General features: G+C 38.6%; 1 protein-coding gene across 1 annotated transcript in view; it reads right to left on the bottom strand.

Moving 5' to 3' along the window:
- Positions 1–6,444: 6,444 nt before the first annotated feature.
- The window catches only part of LRRN1 (leucine rich repeat neuronal 1), a 39,033-nt gene continuing 18,223 nt past the window's right edge, over positions 6,445–27,254 (bottom strand). The window contains exon 2 of the mRNA XM_004738407.3: positions 6,445–11,434. Coding sequence (XP_004738464.1) covers positions 9,011–11,161 — 2,151 coding nt within the window. The 5' untranslated portion in view covers positions 11,162–11,434 and the 3' untranslated portion in view covers positions 6,445–9,010. The remainder of the gene's footprint in view (positions 11,435–27,254) is intronic.

Raw genomic sequence — 27,254 nt, 5'->3', positions numbered from 1 at the left:
TTTGGATGGTCCAGTGTTTTTCATTGTCTACAAAACGGCTTGTCTCAATTTATGTTCCTAGTGGGAAGCTAACTGTAATTTACATTGTCTGTCTGGGGAAATGGAATAGAATGCAGATATCTGTAGAGTGGTTATTTGAATCTTTGTACAGAGAGAGACCAATACTTCACAGGGTGGACTGATGGATTCTGAAAACAGGCTTGGACAAATCTCCCAAAGGTAAAAATGGCACCAATATATTCTTGTATGTTAAAAGCAGAATTAGGAAAAAGACACTTTTGTACTAGTTTCTTCTTGCTACCATGGATTTCTATTCTCAGGAATTAATCAAATTGAGAATCCAAAAGAAATCCTGTAGGAATAGATTCTACACTGAGAAGCACTTTGTATTAGGTTACACTACCATGTCTTTGACCTATTTTACTTTTGGGGACAAAGAGGGCGCAGTGTGTGAGTTTGGGAGTAGATGCATCAAAGTATGGCTCTTCCTTTATTGCTGTTCCCAATGTAAGATCTTGTTATACTACTAAAAAAGTCAGATTTTTTTTTTCCAAGTAAGTGAACCAGAAATATTTGTATTTAGTAAGCAAGGAGCAAGTGAAACAGAGGATTAATTTGTGCTTTAAAACTTCACATTATCATCAGTTTCCATTTTCTAACCATGCACTTCTTATTTTTTGGACACTACAGATACCAAAGGAAACCTATACTGACTGCAGCCCCCTGCCTGGGGTAGATGTAAGCAATTTGGGCAATCTCTCTTCTGTTTACAACTCAAGTTTTACATATTACCACAGCTGGGATTCCACACAGAGGCCCCAGGGCTTGGGAGGTTTATCAAATGGCTCTCATAAGCTTGCAAGCTTCGTTTTTCTCACCAGGGTGGTACTTCCCCAGAGATTACATTGAAAGGCTAGTAAATAAATAAATAAATAAATAAATACAATTGGGAGCAAAGTGTTCTGGGACCCCTAGCCTCCTTGAATTACTCAGCCTCTCCCTCCTGTCTTTTCACAAAACCATGCTCTATCTTCTCTTCTGTGTCAGCTTCCTATGTAGTTACTCTGTATTTTTGGTAGTCTCTTCCCTGTCACAGGAATGTCTCCAGAATCTCCAGTTTCTCTGGGAAGATTTCTTCCATGTCCTCCAAAGCTCTGTGATCAGGGGTATTTGCCCCCTCTGCTCAAGATGCCTCCCTCTGGATGTTCACTTGGTAAACACTCACTTCATCTTTTAATCCTGAGCTTAAATTGTGAGATTTGAAGTTTGAGTTCTCAGCCTGACCCCATTCTTCTTCCTTGTGGTTTCGTGCCACCATTTCAACCTTTTGGTGATGCTTCACATCCTGGGTGGTCGTTTACGGAGTTGTCTGTCTTCCTCTGTGCTCTGGAGAGCATAAGCACAGTAGGCTCATTTTCATGCCCCTAGTTTTTTGACATAGAAAAGGTAAAATGTCCCTGAAAAGAAAGAATTGTTCAATACTGGATATCTACGTAAGTAGATAACATTGTGCTTTCCAAGAATTTTTAATAATATGGAAAAATGGTTATTTTTTGTGCGTGACAGAAAAAAAACCCCACTATATAAAACTATATATATCAGGATTCTAATTCTGTATACATAAAGACATCTATTTTTATAACTACATGTATATATACATATATAATAACTATATGCACAGAGAGATAAAAGACTAGAAGAAGATATACCAAAATCTCACTTGTTTTTTTTGGAATTGTGGAATTATGTGCTATTTTTCTTAATACATATTTTTCTCCAGATTCTCTATAGTAAATATGTATTGCTGTTATAATCAGAAAGAAAAAAATAGCATTTCAAAATGAATGGCAGATAGGAACTGTCTTCTGATGTTGGCAGGGGAGCCACACTTAAACCAGTTAGAATAACATTAGGTGAAATCAAGCATTCTTTTAAGTGTGTAATGTTCTAACAAGAAAGAAAATTATATGGAATCATACACTTTAGTTAAAAGTCATAGTCTCCTTCTTTTCAGTTTCTTCAGTAGAATGGAAGATACTTAAACCAGTTTGCCTCTTAGAAAATAGAGAAGAATATATTTTTTAATTAAGGGCTATTGAGATCACAAAGATGCGAGATTAGGTATAAAACTTTCTGCTTTAACAGTTCTCTGGGGATTGTATCCTCCCTGTACCCCATACTCTGGAATGATTGACAGGAAAATTAAGATTAGATTAGATAAGAAATCAGAACAAATCTTTGCCTTGAATAATGTGGAATAGCTTTAAAATATAGATCAGAGATGTTATTAAAACGTGTGGCTAAGGATTACAAAAGAAAAACACCAAGGCAGCATTTTTCCTCTTACTTACGCCTATCGCATTAATTCCATGTTAACAAACGTTTTGTGGAAAGGCCCATGAAAGATCCTAGACAGGTCAGGAAACCTACTCTTTTCCATGCTTCCCACTCTCGGGAAAGAACTAAACGATCAACCAAATGAGAAGGCCAGCCCGGCCCTCTGAGAGCCTCTTCCGCTAAAAGAGTTTAGGGGTTGATTAATCTTGGGTCTTAGAATCCGACAGCCAGGGTTTCATCCGTAATGACCGGTGAACTGAAACTCAGCTTCTCCATGTGAAAAACAAAGATCTACCTGTTGTGCCCAAGGTACAACAGAGAGACCACCCAGGAGCCAAGCACCAATGCAGTCACTCTAGGGTTTATTTGACAAGCTTAAGCTTGGGCCCAAGTATACCTGACGCAGCAGAGTTGGGACTTGGACCCTGAACCAGACTACAGTCAGAGCTTTTAAAGGCAGAGTAGGGGTGGGCTCTGCAGTGGGTGAGAACAAAGGGGGATATTCACAAGGACTATCAGGGTAAAGAAGACTGTCAGGATATTGAAGGCCTGGTTACTATCAGGCCAAGGCCGTTTTTCCCTCTAATGAGGCACTAGCATGAAGACAGTTGGGAGTTTCCTGGTGGAATGTCACATTCCTCCTATCAAGCATCCTTGTTAGTGAGATTTAGCACTGGGACAGTTGTAAACGGAGAGAGACTCCTGTCTTGCAGGATTGTGATTTTTTACAAGGTAACTATTTGTTCACATATACTACCGAGAGGAGGGGAGCGGGTGGAGAAGGGGTACAAGGTGCCAGCTTTTGCTTTGTCGAGATGGCTGTACTTATGTCAGGGCTAGACTCAAGGTGGGTACAGCCTTGTTTTTCTTGGCCTCCACACTACCTACTCATAAAGTTATTAAAGTTTACATGAAATAATACAGGTCAAGTGCTTAGGACATCTGGAATATGCCTCGTGTTTCATGTGGAGCAATACATGATCTACTCAGACTCCCTCCCCCCCACCCCACCATTTTTAAACAATTTTTTCTTCTGCAGCTTCACTGTCTTCCATTGGTTTGTATGCAGATGTTGTCACAAACTTTGAAAAATTGTCCTCTGTTTTTCCCTCTCTTTGGCTTGCTGTTATTTCCATGTATTAATCTCAGGTTTAGGCCTTACATTAGACCCCTGTAACTCAGATGCCTCACTGCAGGCATCCCTCTCTGTGCTTCTTTTTCTCCCTTCTGTCTCAAGGGACAAACTTGACTTTTGGGGTATGTGTTCTACATGCCTGATCCAGATTTTGCCTGCAGACCATTTTATAAGTGAACAACTCTAAATTTTAGTCATGTAGACATCAGGTTAAAATTCTGCCACATACTAGCTGGTTTCAGGTAAGTTACTTCCATCTCTGAGGCTGAGTACCCGTTTTTATCATTCTCTAATGTAGGGACAATAAGATTCACCTCCTGGGGGCAATCAAGAGGATTAAATGTAAATGATCTATGTGAGGCTCCTAGGGGGGAGCTATATACAGTGCTTTTCCCTCCGTATTCCTTCAGAAGTCATTATGGTAAATGGTTTGTTTTCCTTCCCCCATGACTACCCCGTTTTCTGTTTATTATATTAGTGAGACAGGCTAATAAGAAGACTGATGCAATAAAATACCGCTTAATTCAGGACAGCCCCCTTATTAGGAATTCACAACCATTCTGTCAGGGCCCAGGCTAAAATTTACCGTGTCATTTAATCCCATGGACAAAGAGGGAGGCCAAGGAGGGAAGGAGAAAAGTGGCGATGTCTGAGCCACATTGTGCCTGGAGCTACTTCGGTGAGGTGCGGGAGACTGGTTTTGCTGCATAAAAAGTAGCATGTAACTGACAATGGGATATGTTGGGGAGGCTATTGCATTTATTAGGAAAGAAAAAAAGACAACTTTTTAATGTCCTATGGCTTCCAGATGGACTTATTGGAGGTAACATTTTCCTGAGTATAAATGTTCCACAAACTCCACAAGCTTGGTGACTGTACCAAAGCCTTTTGTTTCCAGGTATGTCACATACCACCCTTACAACTACCCTATTACATGAACTTCACATTTCCTCACATTAGCTTTTGAGCTAAACACCGAGTTTGTTAGTAGATTTTACATTCGCCTTCTCTGTTTTATTGCTGAGGAAAGAATGAGATTGGAATCTCCTCCACAGAATCTTTAAAACTTCCATTTTCTGAGCAGGTAACAGTAAGGAGAGTATAGAGGGAATTGAAGATTAGAATTAAAGTTTAGCCTGATGTGAACAGTTTTGATGTGTAGCCCACAGATCTCCAGCAAAGAAAGCTTCTTAACAGGGAGGAGAGAAGTGCATTTTAAGACATAAAGAAAGCTTCCAATGTCATCGCCCATTAGCTCTCCTTGGCGTTACTTATTCTGCCTTATCCACATGCCCTGTGACCTCCAGCCTCTGCCCTCACTGTTCCTCTCTCCACTTTAGGAGGATCCTGGACAGAGGAAGAGGAAGCTAAAAGTGAAGGCCCCTTAATGGTCACCCAGTTACAGAGCTTTATGGTGTCAGGCAAATGACTATTCCTAGGGACTTTAGTTATCTTATCTGTAAATTGTAAAGAATAATACCCAGTTCACCAGAATTGTTTTGGGGATCAAATTAAATCCTCAACTTCTCAGGATCTGTAGGATGTAATAGTACTGAGACACACCAGTGGTGAATGGCTTTGGGCAATGCTGTTGACTTTATGTGAGTGCCATCAAGTCTCTGAGGAATTCTACAATACAAACAAAACAAAACAACCATTTGGTTCTGTTAACATGTGCTGGACAATGCCAAACCAAGTACAGAAACAACGAGTTCCATTGTCATCTCCTTATTTTTATCCTAGGCCCCAAGTTTCTGACTTAAGAGTTCAGAAAGAAGGAGCCGATCTCAGTGCATGTGGGGGCAGGTGGGGAAGGCAGAGAAAGCATGCCCACCGAGTCCTACAGAGGTTTTAGGTCAAGATAATTCTATAGCTCTAGAGGGTGATTCTAAAACTCCTCTTTTTTCTTTCTTTCTTTTTTTTTTTTAAGATTTTATTTATTTATTTGACAGAGATCACAAGTAGGTGGAGAGGCAGGCAGAGAGAGAGGAGGAAGCAGGCTCCCTGCTGAGCAGAGAGCCCAATGCGGCGCTCGATTCCAGGACCCTGGGATCATGACCTGAGCAGAAGGCAGAGGCTTTAACCCACTGAGCAACCCAGGCACCCCTAAAACTCATCTTTAAAGAAATGTTTTCCCTCCAGTTAACCCCTTATGAATAAATAATACTAATAAAGTCTATCTGCAACCAGGTTATGAGTGAAAGGATGGAGGTGAAGAGAGCGCTTCCAGCTGTAGTTAGAATGCATCAGAAGTAGCTAGATTCCCCTTTTCAATGACTCGTGAAGCAGAAAGTATGGTTTTGCTGGCAAAGTGCTAGAGATACAAAGTATTTTTCTTCCCCCATTATAAAAACAGGAATGAAGAAAAGAAAATGCTTGGGAAGATGAAAGCAGAGGTGGAAAGCAAACAACAGGTAGAGTTGCTTGCGGTGTTTTCAGCAAACGAATGAATGAACACATGAATGAATGAGTAGAAAACCACAGGAGAGAAAATAATGGACCTTGGTAGGGTTTGTTTGCTAAAGAATGGAGATGATTCCTTTTTGCTAAACTAAACCCACAGCCAAATTAGAAAAATTGATATTCAAACATTGCATGTTTTTATATTCATGGCATCAGTTCAAATTATCATTAATTAAAGAGGCCAATTTGAGAATGCCCGTTTTAAGTAGTATCTCAAAAAATGACCTTGTAAAATCAGGTTGAAATACATTATATGTCCTGAGGGCAGCAGGAAGCAAAAGGGAAAATATGAAATTAGAAAATGTCCTGTAATTGTCACTTCACTGGTAAAGGTGATGTAACCTCCATTATCAGTCAGGAACTACTTTGATGCCTAATTTCACTGACTGTCTGACTTATCAAATTGAATTAAGCACAAATGAAGAAATACTTGTCTAGGGAAAAAAGTACCATGCCATTTTGCTTTCTGTCAACTGAAAACCAACCCAATTAGCACAGACAAGGAAAAATAAGCTCAAAATATTTTATTGGAGGAGTAAAAGTTTAAAGGGATTGTTTCTCCCGAACTGGCCTAGCAAAAGTTCGTTGACAAAAACACTGGAGTCCCTGACTGGAGTCTGTATCCAGAATTGAGAAGTGGTTGTGTTCCTTCACTTATTCCAGTAATATTTGAGTGATGATAATGTGCCAGGTCCAGATCATTGCTTTATAGGATAAACAATGCCTCCTTTTTCCTCCCTGCTCTAAGCCTGATGTTTCAGTGTCAATCTCCTTTCATTGTTTGCATAATTACCAAGAGTTTGCTAGATGGTGTCCTACTCTGTAGATATTTGAAGACAAGAATCACCCAACAGGAAACTTCTCCAAGGTTGTATCCAAAGCAACATCAATTCTGTTTCCTACATGTACTTGGTAATAACAATGTAGAAGCTTTTCTGACCCTCCGGTTCTGCCCTGGTGCTGAATTTTGTCCTGAGTAAATGAGAACTTGAAGATACAGAGCGTTTTTGAAGCAAGAGTGCTAGCGGTTGCTGAGGACTGTGAGCGATGAGCTCTGTATGGGAGTCCAGAAGACTCAGGACCCAGAGCTATAGATGGGAGTGCAGAGCTCTCAATGGGCAGGAGAGTCTAACCAGGGCAAGTTACCATTCTTCTCTGGGTACAGGTTTTTCTCAAGAAATGAGGGATGTGGGAAGAGATGCTTCTAGCTCAAATACTTGTTTTTCTGCTGCGGCTCATTTGCTTCAGCATATGAAAAAAAAATCCCCTTTAGAAATGGGAAAAACTAAATGATTCATGAAACAAGGAATTTTACAAAGAAAGAAATCCTTTCTGCTTGCCTCACCTGCGTGTTCTTTCTGCTCCCTTCTTCCTTTTGCTCAGCTGCCACCTGCTTGCGCAGTCCCTTTTTACAATCTTATCTTTCCTGGTATGCCTGCGTATCCCTGGTGGCAGGTGCCATCTGGAGCAGCTTTTCTTTATTTCTCTGTATTATTAACCTGCATTTTCAAATGCTTCCTTTTTCCTCTAAGTATATCTTCATCTCCCTCCACCTCCCCCAATACACATAACTTTGTGGAACTGACCTTCTACCCAAATCTTTTTTTTCCTGTCCAAAATTTCACACATGCATTTTCCAGTAAGCACTTAGTTCTGCCAAACTGGGTCTCTATATTTTTTGGCCGAAAATGCCAAATGTACAGAAGTTGTTCTGTTTTCTATTAACCATTTACTTGTCTCAGCAGATATCTTCACATGGATATATGGGCTAATAAGAGTCTAAGCAAATAGAATGCCATTTAAAAAGGAATAACATAATATATTGTGGAATACTGCCTAACTGTATGTTTTAGACTTTGATGGAGAGTGGGGATACAATAAAAAAAATCAGAATTTTAAGAAAACCCTTACAGAAAAGGAATGTGACATATCTATCTCTTTATCAATGTGTCTGTTTCAATTTTTTAACCACATTTAGTGATGCTTGGGATACAGTAATAGGCCTTTTTGTTCATAAGGATGTTTCCCTCCATTAGATCTCATCAGTAATATTTAAAATATAGAAATCCTTTTCATTAAAATATGTTCATGAAAATAGATATTTCTTCCCTTAGAAAAGAATTCAAAAGTTTTGGGGGCCTAGTTTTAAAAGCATCAAGCTATACTTGATTTATTTTGGTGGTTGTTTAAGGGATGTGAAATATATCACCACTGCAACTAGCAAGAACTATAAATGATACATTATTGCAAGTGTTCTAAAAAATCAGAACAAAACTAATTTATTATAGTTCTGTCTTCATTATACACCACATGTTGGTGAGTTAAACACAACAAAATTGTCTTTTCTTTTAAAAGTGTCTACTAAAGATAAAAAGAATAAGGTAACAATTAACATGTAGTTTGTTACATTAAAAAATCTGATATACATATTTCTATTGCCTGTTAGCTTATTCTAAGCCTCTTTAACTATTACAAAAAAAGAAATCATTGTTCAAAGGCAAACATTCAATTCAGTTGATACAACATTACAGTACAGTCAACTAACATCATTCAACGAAGGTAACAAGTCTAGCCTTGGCTTCTTGAGTTAAAAGTCTGTAGACCAGATTGCTACAAAAGGTTCAATGCTGCTTCACACTGTGTGTTAGCTTTTTGGAGGACATGGTACTTTCTACTGATGGCTTCAGAAGAAGGGGTCATGCTATTGGTAAAAGCACAGGGGAACCCCAACCTGTCATTAATCATTTTATTGAGCATTGTAGTTAGACAGCATTATTGAGTTTAGCACAACAACTAAAACAAAATAATAATAATAATAATATTATAATAATAATCATAATCATAATAATGATAAGAATAAAAACCAAACACAAACTGGAAGCCTAGAGGTGCCGCCAGCCGTGTCAAATCCTTGCGATACGCTATACTAAAAAAATTTGAAATATCCACCCGTCCTCTCCACTCTGCCACAAACTAGCAAAGTCAAAATACAAAAGTCTTCAACTTGTTACTTTTGCAGAATAAAGCAAAAACGTCTTTGTGCTCCTTACTACCAGAAGCAAAATGTCCACTGAGTTACCACATGTAATAGCTTCTGGATGTGTCAACCTGGGTTGGCTTGGTGTCTGCAGAACCATCTTTGTCTTTCTCACTGTCACCTTCCCAGAGGTTAATGAGTGGTGGGTACAGCTCATTTAGTGGGATTGAAGAAGTTTTTTGCATATACTTTTTTAATGAATGGTGGTAGTTTTTCCTCTTAAACCTTTTGGCAATGTACACAGCAATGGACGCAAGGCTAATGACGGCAAACATGGACCCCATTACTGCAGCAAGGGCCGTACTGGTTTCTTGGTCAGAAATGTCCAGTGCAAAGGCGGCATTTTTAGTTGTGACATTGACACACGACTTTTGAGTCTGCTGATGAATATTGGACACTGTGAGACATACTTCATAATCTGTGGAAGGCTGCAGATGTGTTAGGTTGTACTCATGAACATCTACTGGGACCCTGGCAGTGTATGTTATGTGAGGATTGTCAATCTTCATGGTGGCAGAAGACCATTTTAAGTTTGATGTCATGACATTAGAATTAACTTTCCAGGACACTAAAATAGAATGAGATTCTGTCTGCTTGACATATATTTTCAGCACCTGGGTACCATCCAGAAGGGTTCCATTAACCTTAATTGTTACCACACGTGTGTCGGCCCCTTCCACATTCTGGGCAACACAAGTGTATCTTCCTGAGTCTTCAATTTGTATGTTAGATATTTCTAACGTACCTTCACTACTTAGCTTGTATTTATCTGAAAGTGTATCCGCAGTTATCTTATTTCCAAGAGGAGTGACCCAGTAAATTTCAGGTTCTGGCTCAGCCATGGCCCGACAGTCTAGGAAAACTGTTGTGCCAATATCCATGTTTAAATGATTTGGGAATGTGTCGTGAGATATCATTGGGAGGCACTGTTCACTTGAATCCTGGATTAAAACTTCCTTTACCTGCTGCCCTCTGTATTCAGGTGGCATGGCACAGAACATGGACAACGGCTCCATGAATCGGATGTTGGTCTTGTTGGAATTAATCCAGTGGATGACACAATCACACCTCAGAGGATTGCTGTGGATACTAATCTCACGAAGATTGGGAAGGGATTCTACTGTCTTTTGGTAAACAGCATTCAAGGCATTGTTGTTCAACATCAAGCTTTCTAGGGCAGGAACACTTCGAAAAGCCAAGCGGTGGATATAAGATAATTTGGGGTTATTGGTAGCTTCTAACTTTGTGAGTTCAGGCAAGTTATCAAGGGCATAGCGATCCACAGAAACAAGTTCCCCCATGTTGTTGATGCCCAGTTCTTTCAGTCGAAGCATATTTTTGAAATCCCCTTCTTGGATTTTGTGAATGGGGTTTTTGTTGAGGTCTAAGAATTTTAAATTTGGAACTTTTTGCAGAGCAAGCTGAGGAACCTTGACCAGTTTGTTATCATAAAAAGACAGGCTTTCAAGGCTATCCAAGCCCACCAAGGCATTTCCAGGAATATCAGTGAGATACATTCCTGCCAAAACCAGGCTTCTCAAATTTGAGAGGGGTTTAAAGTTCATATCTAGAATTCCAATCACGGGGTTTTCCCCAATCATGAGTATTTCCAGGTTGGGTGTTGAATCAAACCAGCGGCTATCGATAACTTTCAATTTATTAGAGTTCAAGTGAAGCCTTAAAAGATTTTTTAAGCCTGAAAAAGCATTAGCAGAAATAGTGCTAATCTGGTTATGGTTGATATAGAGTTCTTGAAGGTTGCTGAGGTCTTGCAGACAGTAATCAGTCATTTCTGTAATCTGATTTTCCTCCAGATGTAGAGTAGTGAGCTGGGTTAGGTTTGTCAGCCCTACCTCCTTAATATTTGTAAAGTTGTTCTGGGAGAAATCTAGCTCAGTCAAGTTGAAAAGCTGCTGGAGCTCATCCACGGTCTTTGCGATGTTATTGCTCTGTAAGAGAAGCACTTGGGTATCACTAGAAAGGTTGCTGGGAATCCTTGTTAAGCGGAGATCATTACAATCAACAGTAGTAGCTTCTCTGTATGTTGACTGCGGGGTGAACCAGGGCCTAATTTCACAAACACAAAGTTGTGGACACTCATTATTTTGTAGGGAAGACCCAGTTAATGAAGTCATTAGCAAGCCCAGCACCAACTGGCAAGCTGCTAAAACAAAGCTCATCCTAGCCATGCTGGCTTGCCAAGTAAGCTCCCGACACCCCTATGTTTTAACAAAAGGTGAACACTAGATAGTGTGGTATGTAGGACAGCAAGCAGAAAATGTAAACATTCAAGCAAAGTCCTAGTAGAGATGTGTAAAATTCCAGAGTCCGAAGAGATGATTTTCAGGAGTTTTCAAAAGGCAGGAAGCAATTGGGAGTCTTTTAACTGCTTCTCTCAATTCCAGGCATGCCCACAGCTCTGTGGTATGTTACTTCAGCCAAATCAAAGACTGGAGATGTGCCTGAAAATTAGATTAGGACAGATGTTATGTTTTTTTCATATACTTTCTATATTATAGACTTCCTTTTGTCTACTAAAACGGCATAATCACAAATCTATTAACAGAATGTTCAAAGTAACTACACAAACTTTTAAATTACAGTATATTTTCTATATTCCACTTACTACACTAAAAATAGTTACCACTCTTGCTATTTAATTGGGTAAAATCATCAAATGCACACACATAATAGGGACACTCAGAAAAACAGATGTCATTTCTTTAAAAACAAGGTTGACTTTAAAAAAATGGAAGGCTCCAAGAAGTCAAAAGATCAAAAGCAAAACATGAAACACAGTTTATAAGAGACTCAAAGTTAATTCTTAGTTATTTATATTTTTATTATTTTTTTAAAAGATATTATTTATTTATTTGAGAGAGAGAGAGAGAGAAAGGAAGAGAGAGCACGAGAGAGCACAAGCAGTGAAAAGGGAGAAGCAGGCTGCCCATGGAGAAGGGAGCCCGAGGCAGGACTCAATCCCAGGCGTCTGGGATCATGATCTGAGCTGAAGGCAGATGCTTAACCAACTGAGCCACACAGGCACCCCTAGTTATTTATATTTTAAAGAATAACTTTTTATTTCTTTTCAGCAGTTCTTTTTCCAGATTCCAAAATACAGGATTATATATTCTGTAGACATATTCAGCCAGTGCTTTTCTAGCTCAGTTATTCTTATGCAAAAAATTAGTTTAATACAACTACAGAGAGAAAATATGAGTTTTTCTTATATTCCAACAATCATAGCTAATCTTGACTGAATAAAACAGTCAAAGGATTTTATCCTCCAATTATCACTGATTTTGATTTTAATGAAAAACACAAACATACTTACACATGTTTAATTTCAACAATCTTATGGGAGTCTCAATGGCCACTTAGTAGCTATAAAGCATGGATATATTGGATATGTTCTTTTTTGGGGATATGTTCTTTTGGGTTCTTTATTATCTTAAAGCTTCAGCTTCTTCAACTATATAAGATAGGGTTGATCCTTAAGAGAATTAAAGGAATCTATATAAGGCTCACAAAAGTTAATTATTTGTATTGTCATCCTCCCCTCCCTCCCCCCAACTCCCGACTGAGGGGCAGAGGGAGAGGGACAGAGAGAAAATCTTAAGCAGGCTCCATGCCCAGTGTGAGAACCTGACGTGAGGCTCATGACCTGAGCTGAAATCAAGAGTCAGACGCTCATTCAACTGACTAAACCACCCAGGCATCTCTATTCTCCTCTTATTATATCTCTCATCCATATTAGTTTTAGCTGAATAGTGGTTATTAGAGAACAAGTAAATGAAGGAAAACTGGGGCATTTATAGTCATTGTCTGTTGGTTTTAATAAGGTCTTTTGAGGTCAAATATGTATTGCTCATCTGTTTATAAAGACAGTATTAGCAGTTAAGGTTCTAGTTCCCTGGATTCCAATCATGTTTAAAAAGGCACTCTTGGGGGCGGCGGGGGGGGGGCGGTGGGGGTGGTGCGCAGAGAAGCCACCGTGGATTCATGGTCTATCTTGGTTTCTCAAAACTAGGCCTGTCGCTTGCTAAACTATGAAAAGTTGAGCTATATGTTTCTTTTCATTTCTCTTTCTGGAATGAACTTTAGCTTTGAGTAATAAAGGATCTTTAGTAACTAGTGTTTTCTTCACCCTCATAAAATTACTGTAAGGGTTCAATAAAACAGAGCATATAATGCACCTGAAATCTAGTATCCAACACATAGCAAGCTTTCAATTCATATTTGCTGCTATTACTTTGTACTATGCAAAACATAGTCATCCTTGTGATTGACCAAGAAGCAAACTAATACAACTAGCCAGACCTAAAAGTTCTATATTTATTATATTTTAGTAGAAAGAAAGAAAAGTCCTACATTTCTGTTGTTGTTATATAAAACATGCAAACCTGTTTCACTGTTTACTGTTTACTGGTCGAACAAGATGGTATTAAAAAAAAAAAATCACCCATCTAGATTTGGCAGTTGGAGGAAGAAGGAAATGAATATGTTGCATGCTGATGCTGGATACTTGCTATTCTTTGTGGGGAAGAAACACACTGGCATTCTCCTCCACCTAATCTGGTTACTTTACTGTATATGGTAAATATACCTAATTATAGGTAAAAATACCTAATATATATAATAAATATTAAAATATAAATATATAATAAATATTAAAATATAAGGTAAATATACCTAATCTGGTTACTTTACCATACCATATATGTATGCATAAAACTTTTCAAAATTATAAAACTACTCGACTCTGACTTTTATCAGGAAATTCCATAAAATAAGTACATAATTTTCCAACTATTACTGCCTCCACAAATTTATTCCACTCTTTTTGTTTCCATTTATAATCCTAAAACACATACAATGACCACAGTAAATTTCCCATTAAGAAGATTTCTGCCACATGTCATTGCTTAATTTTAATTAAAAATAAAACACTAAAAAAATAAATCTATTTCTCATAACTCTGAGATGGAATTTCAACTAATATTTATGTTTTGACTGAATTAAGGAAACATAGCAAAAAGTAAGTATGCATTGAAGTTGTGTGAGACTCCTAAAACCGTATGTTGCCATTGAAAAATATCTTTTGTGGAGCTATACTTCGGATATTTTCATGAGTGATGCTTCCATTTTGGTTTAAAATATATGATGAGGTAATTAGATTGCAATACTCAAATTTCAGTTTGACATACACACTCCTCTTTTAACAAACAAACCACACAAACTGAGAATGTTACTCAGAAGACATTTTCCTTTCCCAAACCTGCATTTGGCTTCTTTGGGAGTGGAGAATGAACCTTTCTTGACACAAAAGGAGATGTTTTAAGATGTTTCTAGTTGTATGCCATTCTGAATTCTCATTAGCATATTTTCCAGCCTACTTTTTGAATATGACATTATACACAGAACAAAGCTTCAGAGTGCTTAAACCATTTTGTATGTTTAAAACATAAGGCATGCCTCTGAAGTTATTCACTAACAGTTTTAAAAGTAAATCCAATGTCCCTGATGAATACTGATGCAAAACTCCTCCACAAAATACTAGCAGATTGAATTCAACAGTTTATTAAAAGGTTTATATACCATGACTAACAATGGATTTATACCTGGAATGCAAGCATGGTTCAATATATGAAAATAATTCAAAGTAGTACACCATATTAATAGAATGAATGAAAAAACCCACATCATCATCTCAGTTGATGAAGAAAATAAACTTGACAAAATTCAACACACTTTCATGATAAAAACACTCAATTGACTAGGCATAAAAGAAAAACACACACACACACACACACACAAAGCCCACAGCTAAAATCATAATCAGTGATGAAGGAGTAAAAGCTTTTCCCTGATGATCAGGACCAATGTAAGGATCCCCATTCTAGTTACTTCTATTCAACTTAGAACTAGAAGTCCTAGACAGAACAATTAGATAAGAAATAAAGCATCCAAATTGGAAATGAAGAAGCAAAATTCTGTTTGCAGATGGTATGATCTCACATGTAGAAAACCTTAAAATGTCACAAAAAACCCTTAACTGGGATCAAGAAGATGTGGTATATATACACAATGGAATACTATGCAGCCATCAAAAGAAATGAAATCTTGCCATTTGCGACAACATGGATGGAACTAGAGTGTATCATGCTTAGTGAAATAAGTCAAGCAGAGAAAGACAACTATCATATGATCTCCCTGATATGAGGAAGTGGTGATGCAACATGGGGGCTTAAGTGGGTAGGAGAAGAATCAAAGAAACAAGATGGGATTGGGAGGGAAACAAACCATAAGTGACTCTTAATCTCACAAAACAAACTGAGGGTTGCTGGGGGGAGGGGGTTTGGAAGAAGGGGGTGGGATTATGGACATTGGGGAGGGTATGTGCTTTGGTGAGTGCTGTGAAGTGTGTAAACCTGGTGATTCACAGACCTGTACCCCTGGGGATAAAAATATATGTTTATAAAAAATAAAAAATTAAAAAAAAAAAACCTTAACTGTTAAAACTAATAAACAATTTTAACAAAATTGTGAGACTCAAAATAAATACATAAAATCAATTGTGTTTTTGTACACTAACAGTGACTAATCCAAAAAGGCAATTAATAATCCCAACTTACAATAGCATCGAAAGACAAAAGTACTTGAGAAATTTAACCAAGCAGGTAAAAGACTTGTGCACTGAAAACTACAAAACACTGCTAAAAGAAATAAAACATACAAATATATAGAAATGTATCCCATGCTCATGAATTGTATTGTTAAAATGCCCATACTATCCAAAGTGATTTACAGATTCGTTGCCATCTTTTATCAAAAGCTCAATCACAGTTTTTGCAAAAATAGAAAAAAAAAATCTTGGATGCCTGGGTGGTTCAGTTGGTTAAGTGTCTGCCTTTGGCTCGGGTCATGATCCTAGAGTCTAGGGATGGAGTTCCTCATCAGGCTCCCTGCTCAGAGGGGAGTCTGCTTCTCCCTCTCCCTCTGCTGCTTTCTCTGTCAAATAATAAAAATCTTAAAAAATGTATTGAAATTCATATGGAATCTCAACAGACCCTAAATAGCCAAAACAGTCCTGAAACAGAACAAAGTTGGAGGCCTCACACTTCATGAGTTCAAAACATACAATAAAGCAACAGTAATTAAGATGGTGGGTTACTGGCATAAAGACAGGAATATAGATAAATGGAAGAGAGAACACAGAAATAAACTCTCCCATATATGATGAAGGGATCTTTGATGAAAGTGCCAAGACAAAACGATGAGGAAAGAACAGTCTCTTCAACAAATAGTGTTGGATATCCACATGCAAGGGAATGAAGTTGGACCCTTTACCCTCTAACATATACAAAATTTAACTCAAGAAGAATTAAAGACCTTAAACTGGAAAACTCCTAGGAGAAAACATAGGGGAAAAGCTTCAGAACATTGGATTTGACAATGATTTCTTGGAATATAACACCACAAGCACAGGAATAAAGCAAAAATAGCAAATGTGATTAAAGCACACTTATAAACTTCTGCACATCCAGAATCAACAGGCTGAAAAGACAATCTATAAAATAGGAGAAAATATCTGCAAATCTTTATTATTTGATAAGGGACTAATGTCCAAAATGCATAAGGAACTCCCATAACTCTATATAACAGCTACAACAACAAAAAACCAAAAATAGTATGATTAAAAATTATGCAAAGGATTTAGATAGACAATTCTCCAAAGATATGTGAGAGAACAGTAAGCATATGAAAAGATGCTTCACATCACCAATCACAAGGAAATACAAATCGAAACCAGAACGGAATCTGACCTCACATCCATAAGGATAACTACCATCGAAAGAAAAGAAAGTAACAAGTAGTGGGAATATAAAAATGATGCCTCCGCTCTGGTATAGAGTATGGGAGTTCTGAAACAAATTTAAAAATAGAATTACTGTATGATCCAGCAGTCCCACTTCTGGGTGTACATCCAGAAAAATTCAAAGCACAATCTTGAAGAGATGTTTGCAAACCAGTGTTCAATGTAGCACTATTCACCATAGCCAAGAGGTGGGAACAATCTATATGTGTATAGGTGGATGAATGGAAAAAGAAATGGCGGCATATACACAAAATGGAATATCATGCAACTTTAAAAAAGGGAAAACTTGTTATATCTACAATGTGGATGAACTTCCAGGACATCATCCTAGATGAAATAGGCCTGTCACAAAAGGACAAATACTGTATGATTCCACTTACATGAAGTATCTAAAGTAGTCAAAACTACAGCAACAGAAAGAAGAATGGTGGTTGCCAAGGGTTGTAGGAAGGGGAGAGGGAATTTGGGTTTAATGGGTATTTAAGTTTTACAAGCTGATAAAACCTGGGAACTCTATTGTACAACACTACTGAATTTTACACTTAAAAATGGGAGCTGGTAAGTTTAATGTTATTTTTTATCATTAAAAAAAACACAAATCCATTATAATTCAGTCCAACTTTTATCACTTACATACCAACTGATTAACTTAAATTCTGCAACTAATAAAAAATGGCTAGCAGATTTTTTTCTGAAAAGTGGAATTGCTTTGTTCTAGGACTTACTTGACTAAGTTGGTCAAATGTGAGAAGAAAATGTCCTAACTATGCGAATGATGTTCCATAAACGGGTCTGGCTGTTTAAAGAAACAATCCCTTAAATAAAAACCCATAGCTTTAAAGGCCCAGGGTTGGCAAGGGATGCATTTGAAAGAGGCCTACAAACAATTATATAATTACATTTGATGCTGCTTCTTCCAATAAGATATGTTTAGGACACTCTGCTCTGAATATGAAATCCCAAAGGAAATAGACTGCATGGTCATCACCATCAGTGAATTTGGCACTGATCCCCATTTTCCCCATAGAATCATAGGAGATGGGATGTTATTTTAACAACATCACAGTATTTAATATGACTTGGAGTTGGATCCTTCCACATTATAAGTTCTTATGAAGTTGGGCGAAAGAAATAAGCAATCACAATAACAGGATGATTAAGTTAATACTAGTTACATTAAAACCCAGATAGCTCTCAGTTTGTAGAAAGAATTCTGTCTTTCTATGAGGGGAATCAAAGGATCTGTATTCAGATTCTGACTTCTTCACTTATTACCTTATATAAACTATGGAAATTCTGTCTCAGTTTCTGTGTCTAAATTAAGTCTAATTATACATACTTCATATATGAAAATTATGATAACTAAAGAGCCTGGGAAAGAGTCCAGCACAAAGTGAGCCCTCAGATACTTATTTGAATCTCTGGATTAAAATAAGTTTGCTATTAAATTTCATTTTCACCCTGCAGGAGTATTGGGAGGTAATGAATAAGCAAATCTCTTTAAGACCTTTGGGCATGACATGTGTTTGGAAAAAAATCATGGTTATTTTTTTACCATTTCCATTTTATTTTCAACCGGTACTATTGGAATTAAGTGTTAGAAATCCAGAGACCAAATATGGCACTGTGCTAAATTAAAATCCTATGCAGGCAAGCAAACTATGGAATACAGTTACTAGTTATAGGAATGTAGGAAAACCTCCTAACCTGGAATTAGCATCCTTCCATAAACCTAGTAGTCATAGCAGTGAAGAACTAAATGAAGAAAAATGCCTTCTTAGCACATGTGCTTTTATGCATACTGTCTTTGGTGGCCAAATTCACACTATGTACATGTTTAGGAAACTCCGTTTTTTAGCTTTACTGGTCCCCAGATAGATCCAGAGCTAATGCAGCATTCAAATTTGCTTATCTTCTTTTAGGGGGCTTAGTAATGCGGACAATGGGATTTTTGTTCAGTGAAGCTTTCCTTCTGGTTAAAAAATGCAATGTCTTGGGGCACCTGGGTGGCTCAGTGGGTTAAGCCGCTGCCTTCGGCTCAGGTCATGATCTCAGGGTCCTGGGATCGAGTCCCGCATCGGGCTCTCTGCTCAGCGGGGAGTCTGCTTCCCTCTCTCACTCTCTGCCTGTCTCTCTGCCTACTTGTGTTCTCTCTCTGTCAAATAAATGAATAAAATCTTAAAAAAAAAAAAATGCAATGTCTCAATGCTAATTTTCCCTGTAGCTGCTCTGTTGTGGGGGATGGGAGCATGGTGGGGCCAGGCTGCTTTCATTGGATTGACCTCACAGATGGAATTTCCTGGGCTGAAGGCCACCTTGACTTCTGCTGCAGGAACAAGTGGCTGATTGTTAGGCTCAAACGGCTATACATTTCATTGCTATTATTTTTTTTTAATTTTTAAAAAATATTTTACTTATTTATTTGAGAGACAGAGTGAAAGAGAACATGAGTGGGGAGAAGTTCAGAGGGAGAAGCTAGACTGCCATGGAGCTGGGAGCCTGATGCAGGACTCCATCCCAGGTGAACTGAAGGCAGTTGCTTAACCAACTGAGCCACCCAGGCACTCCTTGTTTTGTATTTAAAGATTTAATGTATTTGAGAGAGAGGGAACACAAGAGCAGGGGTGGGGGACAGAAAAGGGCAGAGGGAGACAGAATCTCAAGTAGATTCCCCTCTGAGCACAAAGCCCAAGGCCGGCTTCAGTGCCGGGCTCGATGCAGAGCTTGTTCTCATGGTCTCATGACTCTGAGACCATGAACCTAGCCAAAACTAAGAGTTGGTGAGATTGTGACCTAAGCCAAAAGCAAGAGTCAGTGCTCAACAGACTGATCCACCCAGGCACCTGGCTGTAAGCTTTTGTAAATAGGAGTTTAGCATGTGATTTCTAGAAAGACAAACCTGGTTTCAAGTTCAGTTCTGTGACCTTGGCCAAGTTACTGAAGCTTTCTTTCTCAGTTTCAGTTAAAAATTTTTTCTTTAAAAAATGGAGATCAGGAGTGCCTGGGTGGTTCAGTGGGTTAAGCCTCAGCCTTCAGTTCAGGTCATGATCTCACGGTCCTGGGATTGAGCCCTGCATCTGGGATTGAGCCCTGCATCGGCTCTCTGCTCAGCGGGGAGCCTGCTCACTTCTCTTTCTCTCTGCTTGCCTCTCTGCCTATTTGGGAACTCTGTCTGTCAAATAAAGAAAGAAAGAAATCTTAATAAAGAAAGAAAGAAAATGGAGATCATAAAACCTACTTTGCAAAGGTGGTGAGAGAATTAGTTTAAGATGTTAAATGTAAAGGTTTTTACAGAGGGCCTGGCACATAGCAAGTCCCCAGTAGATGTTAGGTATTATTATTTACAAGTTTGTTGTCTCATTGGACCTAGTCTTTTCAATGGGTATTGATTATGAAAGGAAGAAGTAGGAGTTTGAAATCCGCTAGAGGGTACCTTCTGTGGTATTAACAACTATAAATTCTGAAAAAAGCCTGGCCAGAGGCCTTCTAACAATGCAGATGGCTAGTGTAGGTAGAACCAGAAAGAGACAGATCACAGCAAAGTCTTTCTGGAGGGTATATTTTATTTTCCTTGGGAAGGAAGTAAGATCTTGCAAGTACATTGCAAAACTGAATTTGCATGGGCTATTTCTATTTTTTTTATTATTATTTTTAAAAAATAATCTTCACCCAGCATGCGGCTCAAACTCTTGACCCCGAGATCAAGAGTCACATGCTCTACTGACTGAGCCAGCCAGGGGCCCCTGCAGGGATTATTTTTAAGGACATTAGTTTCTTGGACTTTCGTCTGGTCCCCAGCCCTTTCTGAATCTTAGATTCCTTTCTTCAACCATTTCCCCAAATTATGTTCCTTGTTCACACATTATCTAAAGCAAAACACCCTGTAGTGTGTGTTAGTGATCACAGATGGAGGGTTGGTATGGGAGGAAGAGCTATAATAGTCTCCATAACGCATTAAGGAAACAATAAAGTCTATCCCCTTGCAAGGACATAATAGAGCTTGCCGAGGCTCTTTTGCATAAGGAACTGTTCCTGAGAGCCCACATTATTCATCAGCAAGCCGTGTAGCAGCATGTCTGAGTGGGCTGAGCAACAGAATGAGGACACCAGGGAAGGGATTCTTAATTTTGGCTTCACCAAAAACTTCCTAAGTGACCTTGAGCATGTCTAGTAACTTTGTGTCCTATTTTATCTATCTTATAGTAAGTAGGTTGAGGGGAAATGTAGTCACAGCTTTCCAGGCTAAGAGGAACCTCAGGAAGTCATCTATCAACCCATTCTCCTGGTGTCATGCAAAACTACTTCTTAGCCATTTTCTGAGAGGCAATCCTTCTCTTCTTCCCTTCCTTTTTAAAATAAAATTGCTATGGAGGCAACAAGCTTGATGATGCCAAGATCTCAAATTCCAGGGCTTTCAGGGGCTAGATAGGTGAAGTCAGCTGCATCTAACACAGTCATGTAAAAAGCTGGAATGTGCATGGACTCCAGAAGTGTCCAAAAGTGTTAACTGTGTAGGCCAGACAAAAAACCATATGCTTTCCAAGGCCTTTTATGGCCCGTGGCCAGTTTGCAACCTCTGAATGGTATATAAATATAATAATAATCATGTCATCTATAATGCTGAGTTAATGTTTGATAAGTAGATGATTAAATATCAATTTTAAACTATTATTGGCAAATACTCCATATGTGAAAGCCTATAATTAGAGGCTCAGTATATTACAGTGTGAATCTTTGCTCTGAAGAAAACTTTAGTGGTTTAAAAAGAAGTTTTGCATTTACAAAAAATTCATCTTATACTCTTTTCTTTTGGAAGACCTATTTTTAAAGGCAGGCAGAACCTTATAGATCCCCTAGGTGATCCAAGATGACCCAGTTAATTAGCAGAGAAACAAAATAAAACCCAAATGCCTTGATCCCTAATTCAGCATTTCCTAATCTGATCACTTTAAATGTTTATGGTTTTCCTGGTTCCCAGAGAAAAATGTGTGCATTCTCTAGTTTTATTTTAGTTTCTTCTTGTATTTATTATTATTATTATTAATTAATAAAGTCTCAAAAATCCTCTGGTATACTTGGGTGGTATAAATGCACTACTGTGCAAAGAAAAGGGTAAACACAAGTGATCTTTTGATTCCCCCTCATTTTCCTTCCCCTTTCAGTCCAGGGCAAATCCATCACACTGCAGGTGCAGTGTCGGCCAGCATTTCTGGGAAGAACCCAAAGGTGCAGCTGGTCTCCAAACTGAGCATAGAAGCTGGGGGTCACAATTCATTCAGCTTCTAAGAGGAATGGGGCATGGACAGCACATTAGTTCTTGCAGGAGGGTTGGCCAGGCATGGTAAACGGCAAGACCAGCCCAGATGGACTAAGAATTACAAAAGAAACCATAAAAAAAAAAAAGAAAGAAAGAAAGAAAGAAAAAGAAAAATGAAGAGCAAAAAAGCCCAGACACAACCAGCTGGCATCAATCCAAATTCAAGAGGTGGCTTGGCATGGTGGGGAAGGGTGCTTATGGAAGAGCCCTTGGGAAGAACTTCTACTTCAGTTTCTCATTTGGCTTCAACGGATCAAAGGCAAAGAAAGCTGATTTCCCTGCGAATTATGAGACACACACAAATTGCTTAAGTTGGAAAAGGCCTCAGAGATCACCTAGCACATCTTAAACAACTTCTCATTTTATAGAGGATACCTCAGAGAGGTGATGTTACATATTTGAAAGCCAAACTTGACTCCATCCTACTCTCCAAACACATGAACCCCACAATGCTTCACTTAGTGTAGGGTTAGTTGAAATTTATATTCTTGATCACTGGGCAGGAACTAAAACTCTTTGTAGAATGTTAGTCTCTAATGCTCTATTAATCAGTTACCTTTATTAGAAGCATAAGAAAACATCATTCAATTTAGGGAGTGAAATGGCTTGTTTAATAACCACCATCTTGACCTTTGATTAGGTTAAGTCAGGGATACGGTAGACAGCTCAACTGATCATCCTGATGGCCAACTTATTCCAAAAAATTAAGTCAGGTGAGCTTAACCATGTTCATTGATTTTTTTTTTTTTAATGTGGCAGTGAATTGATCATAGTTGATCTATTCTACATAAGCATGGCCAAATCACAAATTTAATTTTTAGAATGTATAAATTAAACTTCTCTTAATTTGACACTGGATAATGTGTCGCAAACTCTGTGAGGGCATAGAAATTCAAATGTAGGAAATATAAAGTGGATTTGAATAATTAGTAGGAGTTGGGAATGGGCATTCAAGATAGAAGAGGACTTATGAATAATATACTACTAGGAATATAGCTAATTTTAATAACAGCTTTAATTTAATAAAAGACTTACTATGTATTAACTGCTATGGTGAATGACTACAAGTGTATGGTGCAAAGTATAGCATCCCTGTTTTTCACAGAGAAGTTGTCACTTGTTCAAGATCTCAAATAAGATAGCAAGTCAAGAGCATATGGCCCCATGCCCTAAAGTGGTCTAACTTAGAATCCCTATCTGCTTTTGAGGTAGTTTGAGAGGTATAGCAGTACAGAGACCAAAGCACTGGACCAACAGTGAGGGGATCCTTACCTCTCTAGTTTTGCCTCCAACTCAGATCTTACAGGCTATCTGCCCTATCTCTAAGTGTTGAGGTTAGGCTAAATCCAGATGATGTCTTAGTGCTTCTCCAGCTCCAGGATTTTAGGCATTTGATTATTCTTTTCTGGGTTTCTACTTTTAAAGGCACCCATGTAAGCAGCAGTTCTTATGGCTGGGAGCAAAACACTTGCTCCTGGCTTTTAAAAAGACTAAAAACACTGTTTAGCTGCTGTTGTTGTTTTAAAGAAAAAGCATGATCTCAAGAAGCAGACAGAGCTAAGTAAGTCCATATCCTGGCACTACCAATGGTGCTTTGGACAAATTGTTTACCTCCCTAGGTCTTGGTTGCCTTATCTGTTAGGAGATGGCTCTAGATTTTCCTCATGAGAGAACAAGGCTTGAGCAGTGCTGGCACAGAGTAGAATCTCAACAATCATAAATCTCCTTTGGAGTTCTCAACTTAGAAAATTAGGGTCCTGCTAAAAACCCAAGTTATTATGTGTTCTTCCAACAAGGAAATTAATGGTTTTCTTGAAAAGTATCTGTAACAAATATCCTTCCCTTCCTTCTGTTCTTTCTCCCCTTCCCATCTATCCCTCCCTCCCCATCATCCTACCTTCTTCCTTCCTTTTAAACCCAACACGCATCTGGTGCCATTTTTTTTTTAAAGATTTTATTTATTTATTTGAGAGAGAGAGAGAGATCACAAGTAGGCAGAGAGGCAGAGAGAGAGAGGAGGCAGAACATTCCCTGCCAAGCAGGGAGCCCAATGCGGGGCTTGATCCCAGGACCCTGAGATCGTGACCTGGCTCGAAGGCAGAGGCTTAACCCATTGAGCCATCCAGGCGCCCTGGTGCTTTTTTCCCTCATAACATCCTTGGCAGGAAAGCAATAGAACTGTCCCTTTTCACATTAAGGAATTATGCATAGAGATAATAAGTAACCTGCTTAAGACACGTAGCTAGACAGTGATAGAGCAGGATTCAGATAGCCTGGCTCCAAAGCCCGTGCCCTAAACACTATCTCCCAAATGTCATATGGTCATCCCAAAGAACTCTCAATTTTGAAATGGATGAATGAAACTGTCAACAAACTATCAGAAGTAGAGATCAAGTGGTTGGGAGCTTTTTTAACTCTTGAAAGCAATGCAGAGTCTTTGACTGGAGTTCAACAAATCACAATGAAGGCCTAGGGATGGTTCATCACTGCCAAATAGCTTGGTTACTAGCGAGAAATCCTCTGTCCCTCAAGTAATGATAAAATAGATTTCTAGAATATGAGAAAGGTTTTACAGCAAAGACACAGGAATATTTCTGCAGTTTGGTTTGCCATGAACTTTATAGGAGAATCTGGTAGGTCCAAGATTTTTATTTTAATATGATATTCAGGTACATAAGCAGTTGTCCTCCATCAGACAAACAATGCTCAGGGCTCAAAAAAATCTCATACTGCAAATGCAAGTATCACATGCCTTCAAAGTTCAATCCCCCTCCTTTCCAACTCATTTCCAAGATATTTTTTCAAAGGCAATGTCATTTTTGCAAGAAAAAAGTCACACATTTATATGAATGAGATGATGTTAATTAAATCTTTGCATGCTAGTTACTTAGGATTTCAATTTTGCAGGCTGATGGTAAGCCTCTTTAAAGGATTCTCCTTTGCAACTATGTTAAAAAGCACATACTTCTCTAAGAAAGGTTGGATGACACCCAAAGCATTTCTGTTTCTAATTGTCTTGGAAAGAAGTGACCCAAATGAATAAAAACCTACACCAAAGAAACATAAAGTAAAACACGGATGGACATCTTGTAACACTTTTCAATCTTAGTTACTCTGGGTGGAAGATATAAACAGTAAGCAAAGGGAATTACATTGTTTGGCCAAAAAAGATAGGAAACATCCTTTTCAAATAATGAGGAATTTTCTAGCCATATGAACACTTCCCATTATTTACATCTAATGTTGACTGCAGGGTCGTCCTGGCTGAGTAGTAGTCTTAAGAATAGCAGGTAGTACTGACTAATAGCACTTAGTTCTTACTGTGTAGCACACATAGCACTGAGCACTTCATACAAATTTTTTTACTTAATGCTTACAACTGCATGAGGTGGGAAATATTATCCCCCACTCTTTTTACCGAGGATGAAATGCAGACTCAGATATAATGAAACAATCTGGTTAGGGTCTTGGAGCCAGGAGAGTGGTGGAGGTTCTATGTGAATGCAGGCATCTAGGGCCAGAGTCCAAATCATGCTCCTCCCGCCCCAGCCTGTCGGGGCAGGGGGAATCCTTGCCAATACTTTCATCTGCCAGAACTAGAATGAGTATCACAGGGCAGGGACCCTATTTCTGTTTTGTTCACACTGAGTCATCCAGGGCCAGGCACTAGCCTGCCATCTACCTCGTGGGCACTCAAGAAATAAATAACCAAATCAGTTAAAATGTGCTTTCCAGGTACCCAAATAGAACAATAATTTTAAGCACAAATAAAAACCCTTGCCATTTAAGCACATCTGCTTAAACCTATCTGCTCCCCATACATCCTAATCCTTGTGGTTTAGGAAAAACCTGGTCTCTGGTTCATTCTTTTCTCCAGACTCCAGTGAAATCTAGACTCCGACTAAATGCAAAAGAGGTCCAATAAACTGCTGTCTAATTTCATTAGAGTAATTGAATGCTGATTGGGTGTTTACTGTGTTACCAGAAAGAACAGGACCAGAAAGAACAGACCCTACCCTTAAAGAGTTTATAATCCTTTGGGGAGAGAAGACAAATAAACAAGTGACTCTGTAAAAGAAAATAACATGTCAAAAGGGAGGAATGAATGAGTAGGTATATGGATCCTTGGGAAGGAGAGCAGAGTTGCCAACCTGTGCTGGCTCCATTGGCACTAGCCAGTGCAGCTCTCTGCGGTGACAGCAATGTTCTGTGTTGACACTCCCTGACTGCGTAGCTCCTAAGGACTGAGTACTTGAAATGTGGCTGGTGTGAATGAGACATGGAGTTTAAAATTTCTGAACTGTGAGATGATAACTATCTGCTAAGCCAACCAATTTTTGGTATTTTGTTGCAGCAGTTTTAGGAAATCAATACAGTGCTCCACGTGCATCAGCTACTCTCCTAATTATTTTTATATGAATACTTATTAAATACTTAATGGGCTGACTCTCCTCACCCCCCTTCTCCCCACTGCATACCTACTACACATGAGAACTGATCATGAAAGGAGATGTTTTCTACTGTTGCCTGTAATCTTATGGAGGGTTGGACACCCATTTCTTATTTATTTATTTATTTATTTGACAGAGAGAAAGAGAGAGAGAGAGAGCAAGAGAGAGAGAGAGAGAGAGAGCAAGAACGCACAGCAGGGGGAGTGGGAGAGGGAGAAGCAGGCTTCCTGCTGAGCAGGGAGCCCGATGCGGGGCTCTGTTCCCAGGACCCTGGGATCATGACCTGAGCTGAAGGCAGACACTTAATGACTGAGCCACCCAGGCGCCCCCCATTTCTTAATTTTAAAAGCAATGGTAAACTTAATGATCTTTGCAGCTTCTTCTTCTAGGACCTAAAAAGCAAGACTAATACTTTTTATGAACTATCTCAGAGCTAGCCAAAATAATTTTTCCTTCAATATTTTAAAAGTCATATACCAGATATACTTTGAAGAATTCTTGAACTTGTGGTCTTTCAAATCCTTTTTAAAACCCTGAGATTCTGTGACATGCAAAGTAGGACCAAGAAAGACAATCCTTTTTTTTTAATCTGCTAATAATCTTTATTAACTGACATTCAAACATTTTTCTTAAAA

This window comes from Mustela putorius, unplaced genomic scaffold (genome assembly GCF_011764305.1).
Source record: "Mustela putorius furo isolate JIRA1106 unplaced genomic scaffold, ASM1176430v1.1 tig00003850_pilon_pilon_pilon, whole genome shotgun sequence".
In the NCBI taxonomy this organism is placed as follows: Eukaryota; Metazoa; Chordata; class Mammalia; order Carnivora; family Mustelidae; genus Mustela; species Mustela putorius.
The sequence above is the reverse complement of the archived record's forward strand: the minus strand, read 5'-3'. Positions and strand labels throughout refer to the sequence as shown.